Source organism: Hippocampus comes, unplaced genomic scaffold, assembly GCF_001891065.2.
Source record: "Hippocampus comes isolate QL1 unplaced genomic scaffold, H_comes_QL1_v1.1 scaffold128, whole genome shotgun sequence".
Lineage (NCBI taxonomy): Eukaryota > Metazoa > Chordata > Actinopteri > Syngnathiformes > Syngnathidae > Hippocampus > Hippocampus comes.
The window spans coordinates 519,277-527,157 of NW_017805852.1; the positions used below are offsets into that span (position 1 = coordinate 519,277).

A 7,881-nucleotide genomic window follows, 5' to 3' on the forward strand; every position below is an offset into this window, starting at 1 on the left:
GCCATATGTGCCCTACACAATATTTCTTGGCCACGTTCCCCCTTTTGGATAAATCGTCAGTTTAAACGGGGGGTGGGAGGGGGGGGGAGATTGAGTGGCTTATTATTAATTCATCTTTTTTTTTTTCTTAAATCCCCTTTTTTCCTTCCTCTGAGGTATTTCGACGATTTGCCTCACGACAACTGCCAGTCACCCTTGATGGGTTCATCCTGTTTGTACACGCAACAAACGCAACCATTTGCTTTTACATCAGTATTATTAACATGGCATTCATTGATCCATCATGGTACACAATTGGTCAATTAGTACGTACCTAATTGATTGCGTAAGGCCTACATAGAGGGTGGGGGGTGGCGGAGGATGTTGTCGGTGTGTGTGTCTGCCTTTGTTGTTTTCTGTGTGTTGTTAAAGAGTGCTGTTTTAAGTGTATGTGTAAGGCCAATGTTTTGGAGAAAAAAAACATTAAATCTCAATGTTTCCCAAAAAGATTTTATGGACTGACAAGATGTAAGTTGAACTTTTTGGAAGGAAGGTGTGTGTCTCTTAACATCTAGCCTAAGTGTAACACAACATATCAGAAAAACAACATTATACTAACAGTCAAACATGGTGGTGGTTGTACATTGGTCCGAGGCAGTTTTGGTGCTCCAGGACCTGGACGATGTGCTGTGATTGATGGAACCCTGAATTTCTGCTCTTTACCAGAAAAACCTGACGGTGAATGTTTTTGGGTATCTGTTTATGACCGCAAGGTGAAACGAACTTGGATTGTCCAGCTGGACAACCACACAAAGCAAGTGTTCTATTTAGACTGTTTTTTGAATTTTGGGTGTTTGTTTGAAGTTTGAGTGCTCTTTGTGTCTTTTTGTGTGTGTGTGTCTGTGCATGTGTGTGCATGTGTTATACTCTATGTCTGCTCTGTGGGGGTGTTGTATACATTTTGACATCTTGTATTTGCCACCGTCAGATCAAGAAAGTACCATTTGCATTGTCTGCATTGTGTGTGAGAAGTATGCATTTGAGTTGTGTTGTCTGGTGTTATTTTTTGGGGTTTTTTGCATGTGTTATGTGTGAACATTGTTGACATGTGCAATGTGCTGGCCCGTGTATGATTTTTATATATGTATTCATGCTAATGCGTGTGTGTGTGTGTGTGTGTGTGTGTGTGTGTGTCTGTGCCGTGTCTGTGCCATATGCGTTGAATGTGTCTGGTGTAAGCGTGGCAAGTGTGTCTTTTGTAAATGCGTGTATTTTATGTATAGATGCGTGTGGGCGTGTGTGGGTGAGTGAATGTGTGGGTCTATATGAGCATATTGTGGAGTATGTGCTAGTGCGTATCGGTTGTACGTGTGTGTTGTAGGCTACATTTTTTTGTCGTGTGTATGATTTGCAATGTGTGATTTGTACTTCACATTTTTGCCTTACGTACTGAATATTGGTAATGATGCTATTGGCCTTACATAGAATTTCATTACATCGACACACTACAGGTCTATTACGGCAATTTTACTATTTCATGATCAACGTAACATAAACATCCTCATAGAGTCTGAGGAAGTGAACTACGATATTTTTTGATTTGTATGACAAGTATGCTTCGGTTGCACTGTTTCTTTTTTTGAGGTCGTGGGGGGGTTCTACATATAATTAAAACCACACGAGCCGCTTTCGGGAGCATTCTGTTTGTTTGGCCGTTTTGATTTATTTAGAATAATCCCAAAAGATGAAGGTCTTATTTGTTTATGCGGCCCCGCCATTGATCTGATGGATTTATGATGGAACACAAGGGCAAACACCTAAAAGGACGAGACATCTTCAAATTGTATCATTAGTCGCCTCAAGAGGATCTTGAGTGGAAATTATTGAGCTAAAAAAGTGTGTGATTACACTTTAATACCATCATCAATTTGTCATCATATTCCTGCCTTTAAAAGTGCTTATGAATCATGCACTTGACATCAAGGTATTAAAAAAAAAAGAAAGGAAATGGGGGGGGGGGTTGACTCGCCTCACACAGCCGGGAGCATTATACGTTGGCGCCCCCTGAGTGCGCCTCGGGGTATTGCCGGAGAGCGGACCACCGCCTCCACCTCTCCGGCGGGATGCTGAGCAGAACAAGGCCGCGTCAGGAGCCTCCTGAGTCGGCTTCGGCCGGCGGGCGGGGCCGGAGGTGGAACCTGAGATGGAGGAGAAGATTGTTTGGCAATGAGAGCATCGACGTGTGTGATAGAGGTCATAAACGCTCAATTCGGTTCAATATTTACAATGATCTATGAAAATAAATCGACATACTACTTGGTAGCGGGCCACCGTCAGTCCATAAGTGTCGAGATGCAGAGCTGAGCGAGGCCGTCGGAGGAGCTTCCGAGTGTTCGGGATGGGGAAGGTTGAGGCAATTCGAACGTAATAAAAGATCGATGTCGGTCACTATTATTTATGGCTTATGGTTTTCAACGTTTGGCAAGAAGGGAGTGCACCTCAAAACGTGGCCTTGGACTTGCGTTACGAGGCTCCTGGGCCGGCTGGTGGACCACGGCTTGGCCGCGCACACTTGAGATGTACACAGTAATAACTTGAGGCAAAGTGAGCGTGAGAAAATCCCCATTTGAGTTTACGTTCGTTAGAACGCATGAAAATTAACAAAGAGTTTCGGCTTGAACGAGCCGCCGCCGTAACACTCCTGCGGGACTCTTGAGCCAAGACGGGCCGCTTGCGGAGTCCCCTGGGCCGGCTGCCGCTCACGGGCTGGATCGGCGCTCGGATCGGGTATCTGCAGGCGGAGAAGCTTCATATAAAAAGACCCCACCTGGCGATTTGGCATCGTGTGATGAGTGACTAAATTGGTACGCACACAGTTCGTGGACCACCACCAGTCCGGCAGGATACGACGCAGGACATGCCGGCTGACGGGTCGCCCGAGCCGGCTTCCGTTGGCGGGCGGCACCGGTGCAAGGAGGTGGAACCTGGATGGGGAGGAGAAGGTTGTTCTGACTTGATCAAATGTCTATTTACCTCCGTCTTCATTATGAGAGGGTTAAGAAAATAAATAGGAGCAAGAAGACATTTCCCGGGTGAAATTAGACTTAAAATTCGATTTCCCCAAAGTGAGTTAGTAAGCATCAAGGCTTTTGATGAGAATTACAATAATAATGAGGGGTGGAGGCGGGTTGAAGGTGGGCACGGGTGGAGTGGGAGGGGGGCGGGGGGGGGGTTCCCATCATAAGAGGCGTCAAGCGGCGGTCGGCCAGTGAAGAGTTAAAAGGAGGAGACGCGGAGTGACACGCCTCATTGGGGAGATTATGCGCGGCCAACAAAACCCGCGCGTCGCCCCGCGAGTCGTCCACAGCGTCCCAACACGTCGCCCGCGCGCGCACCACCGGGACGGAGCGCGACGCGTCCTGCTTCTGACACGTTGAGGAAACAAACGCAACGTCCTTCCCTTTTTTTTCCCCCCCTTTGCAGGCTTTGCTACTTACTTATTCGTCGCTTCTTGTGGCTCCGCTCCGGGTTGTGGATTATTTGGTTCCGAATCTGCGTAAGAGGTAGGGGCTGAAGACACAACAACAGCAACAACAATCATCATTATTATGATAATAATAATAATAATAATAATAATAATAATAATAATAATAATAATAATATTAGCATGATGATAGGGTTGGGGGTGTCAAAAGGCTGATTGGCCGAACAGGGGTCCGACTCGTCCTCGAGCACCCCGAAACCGTGATTCTGATCACGGCTGTGATGCACCGCGGGGAAGCTTACTCGTCTCGAAAAGCAATCGGGTTCCGTGCGGAGTCATATCAAATTCCGAATCCTTTTTTTTTTTCAGTTTGTGTCAAAGCTAGAGAGAAGTATTACATTGATGATGAGGATTTTTTTTTTAAATAACGGTGTTTCCTCGTGTATTGCATTTTAAATCGATATATTTTCCGCCGTTCTACCGGCATCGAAATCCCCGCAAAACGGCAAATTCTAAATCGTATTTTCACACAAAACCGCATCATTTCGACACTCGTTCCGCGATTCAAATGAGTTTTATTTCATTTGAAATAAACGCTCGAATAAATAAAGCGAGGATTTTTGTTTCTTTTGAAACCTTGAAATGTCTTGTTGGTAGTTGTGATGACATTTTACGCGTGGGTCAGGTGCAAGTTTACGCGAAGGGTTTCGCGCTGGGGGAGAAAGAAAAAGAAAAAGAAATAAATCATCATCATCATCATCATCATAATGAAGCGTCGGTGCTGCTTTAATTACTCTCTCCCATGTCGGGTGGGAAGTGGCGGATTATGCAAATGAGGCTGGTGTAAGAAGCGAGGAAAAGAGGATAAAAAAAAGAATGGATGACTTTATGACGGGATCAGGATTAAACTGTAACATTTTTATTATTCTCAAAGAATTAAAATCCCGGACGTGCTTTTGTAACACTGCCCGGAACCCAGTCGCCTGCAATAATACATCTCTTAAAAATATCCATATATATATATGTGCAAATAAAATGGAAAAAGATGCAGCAATGTGATTTCAAAAATGTTTGGTTCATTACAAAAATACACTCAGGATGCCATTGACAGCGACTCCACGCAATTGATTTGAAATTGCACGCGATAATTGTGCAGACTTGTTTGCCTTAAACTGAATAATATTGCACCGAATAGAATAGAAAATAAATCCTATGCGTGGGCCCTCAACGCACATTCCAGCTTACTGGGGAGTTATTATTTGCAATGCAATTTACACGTGAGGCAAATCCCAATCAGAGCCATTTCAGGGGTTTGTACGGGTCCGTGCGTATTTGGAACGGACTTTTTTAAACGTGTAAAAACAGAAATAATAGCTCGAAGAATTGCAACGTTAATCGTCGACCCGTGTGTTTTTAAACAAATGTTTGGAACCAATGTTATGAGCTCTTGTAGCTGGTTAAAAAGTCACGAAATCATCAATATATTTTCATTGTTTTATTCATGCCAATGCTTTTGCAACACGGCGATGCCGTGATGAGGTTGAAATTGCAGTGACGTTTGTTTTTTTTCCCCCCTTTTTGGGTGTCTGGAGAAGCGCTTTAAATGTCTCCTTCGTGATTATTGTCATTGTTTTTCTAAACATTATTCGGCGTAGAGGGAAATACAAACACTTTTCAGGTGTTTAGATGAACCAAACCAAAATTTTTATTTCTCTTCTGTGGAGCACGCGCAAAGGAGGATCTATTTTATTTTATTTTATTTTATTTTCTTGCGCTTCCTTAATGCATGTGAATACGCGCTTGTGTGCGACGCAGAGGTCGGCGGCCATGGAGGAGTCGAGCTCGCAGCACAAGGCGCAGCTGTGGGACGGCGACGCCAAGGCGGTGCAGCAGTGTCTGACCGACATCTTCACCAGCGTGTACACCACCTGCGACGTGCCCGAGAGCGCCATCTTCGGGCCGTGCGTGCTCAGCCACACGTCCATGTACGACAGCATCGCCTTCATCGCGCTCAAGGCCACCGACAAGCGCACCGCTCCCTACATCTTCCGGGTAAGAAAAAAAAAAGCATTTCCCCTCACACCGCAATGACGTTTTCATGGGAAAACATCAACTAAGCGTGTTACTTGACTCAACACACACACACACACACACACACCCGTGTTACTTGACTCACCACACACACACAAACAATTAATTATCGACTTATAGGTTATGAATGTACATTTTAAAATAGTTCGTTTAACGTGTTACGTCAGTTTTCACGTCAAAACTTTCACTTCCGCATTTGGTAAAAATCAAAACAAGCAATTGCTTTTGGTTCACGTGACTCGCGGAGGTCTTGTTTTAAATCCTAAATCTTTCTAAACACTTGGCCTTGTTTTCTTTGTCAGTACTTTTTGTGTTTTTACTCTGTGTGAAACGCGGCAAAGTTACGTAACGCGTAGATTTGATTAAAAAATACAAAATGACTCCGCCCGTCACCTGAACCGGAAGTCAAACTAATCACTTCCGAGCGTGACACGTCATCGTGTTTTTATGTGATAAATTGCCTTGTTAAAAATTGAAACTTATCACATTTAAAATGTGAAAACTGTGAAAATTGTGAAAAAATGTTTAAATCACCACGTTACATGCAATTCATCACGTTGAACTTTATTTTTCCTGGCATAGGAACGGAAGAGTAACTTGCGATATTTTGCCAGTCATGACATCACGATACGGCAAAAGAAGGGCAAAACCTATTTTAATCCCAGGGATGAGAATCGAAGAGTACCCCACAATATCATAACAGGATTTTGCTATTCTTAAAATCATGATCTTTTGATAATTAATATGCGGGGGGGGGGGGATAGCCTATCATGATAAGTATGTGAGAAAACAAAACAGTGTCATTTTATCATATTTGGATAGTTTGCCGACAAAGATATTGCGACGCGGGAATGACGTGATGACGGAAAGCATCTATTAAGGCAATGAAATATATTTCAATATTGTACCAGGAATTGTAGCATGATAAGTGACAAATAATATATTTGGGAAGGGGCGTGGGGGGTGGCATCAGGATATTTCAATAAGTGAACCTATCTCATGAAACGATATTTGGATAATTTGACAATGCTGTTATCATAATATGGTGACAATCATATTATAGAAAATACATGAATGATATGATGTAAAAGAAAGGAGGAAAAACATAATAATTCAATATTAGGGGAGGGAAAAATAAAGTGTGATATGGTGACAATCATATTATAGAAAATACTTGAATGATATGATGTAAAAGAAAGGAGGAAAAACAATAATTCAATATTAGGGGAGGGAAAAATAAAGTGTAAATTGTGATATTTTTGCAATATTTTGACAAAATAAAATCCTGATATTGAAGTCAAATCGTAAAATACATATTTGGGGAGGGGGGGCGTGGCCACTACTGAAGAGTCCTCAGAAACTGAAATGGAACAAAAAGAACCAAATCCACTTTCAACACGAATTAGCAACGTGAAAATAAAAGGAAAAAAAGGTCCATTTCCCAAATGGCGACCTGAACGCCGCTAACGATAAGGTGTCTGGTCTTGCTTTTGTCAGGTGGACACGTCGGCCGCCAACAGCACGTCAGAGGGCCTGATGTGGCTCCGTCTGGTGCAGTCGGCCCGCGACAAAGATGAGCAGAACCTGGAAGCCTACGTGAAGAACGGTCAACTCTTCTACCGCTCGCTCAGGCGCATTGAGAAGGACGAAGAGCTGCTGGTGTGGTACGGAAAAGACCTGGTGGAACTGTTGCTGCTCACCGCTGCCAGGGTGCCTGCCAAGAGCAAAGGTGCGATTACGAGCCACTACAAAGCGCTTGCAGAACAACAGTGGGAACTGGTTTCAATCCGTTAAAAATACTGTTGGGAGGTGCAGGTTTTGGTCACTTTGTGAACTAAACTCTGAGCAGGGGCGGGCAATTCCGGTCCTGGAGGGCCAGTATCTTGGTGGTTTTATACGCCACCCTGGTCCAACCCACCTGATTCGAATGATCGGGATTGTTATCCAACTTCTGCAGAGCCTGGAGATGATCAGAACATTCGAATGAGGTGGGTTGGAGCAGGGCGACATAAAACATCCAACCCACGAGGACCAGGATTGTGAATCCAAAAATACCGGCAGCCGTAGTTTCAGGTGTTTGGCAAAGAAGGAGAAATTGTAGGTTTGGTCGGTGAAAGTATGACGTGTCATCAGAAAGTAACGATGATGTCTTTCTCTTCAAAAAGGTTCATCCCACCACTCGTGTCCGGACTGCAGTCAGAGGTTCCAGTTTGAGTTCCCATTTTTGGCGCACCTGCGCTTCCGCTGCACCAAAAGACTGCAGAGCTTGACGGGAGCAGACGAGGAGCCAGGCAGAGAGCGCAGCCCGGAGCGGCAGAATACGCCGA

At 44.2% G+C, this 7,881-nt stretch overlaps 1 protein-coding gene and 1 long non-coding RNA gene across 2 annotated transcripts in view; one reads left to right on the plus strand and one right to left on the minus strand.

The window, feature by feature from the left end:
• Positions 1 to 1,875: 1,875 nt before the first annotated feature.
• On the minus strand, positions 1,876 to 3,125 carry LOC109526906 (uncharacterized). Its single transcript, XR_002170432.1, has 2 exons — positions 2,293 to 3,125; positions 1,876 to 2,177 (listed from the first exon to the last, which is right to left on the minus strand). It is a non-coding gene; the product is annotated as an uncharacterized LOC109526906 (long non-coding RNA).
• Positions 3,126 to 3,249: 124 nt separating this feature from the next.
• The window catches only part of prdm8b (PR domain containing 8b), a 7,071-nt gene continuing 2,439 nt past the window's right edge, over positions 3,250 to 7,881 (plus strand). The window contains exons 1-4 of the mRNA XM_019888471.1: positions 3,250 to 3,542; positions 5,279 to 5,515; positions 7,052 to 7,283; positions 7,720 to 7,876. Of these exons, the coding sequence (XP_019744030.1) occupies positions 5,291 to 5,515; positions 7,052 to 7,283; positions 7,720 to 7,876 (614 nt within the window). The 5' untranslated portion in view covers positions 3,250 to 3,542; positions 5,279 to 5,290. The remainder of the gene's footprint in view (positions 3,543 to 5,278; positions 5,516 to 7,051; positions 7,284 to 7,719; positions 7,877 to 7,881) is intronic.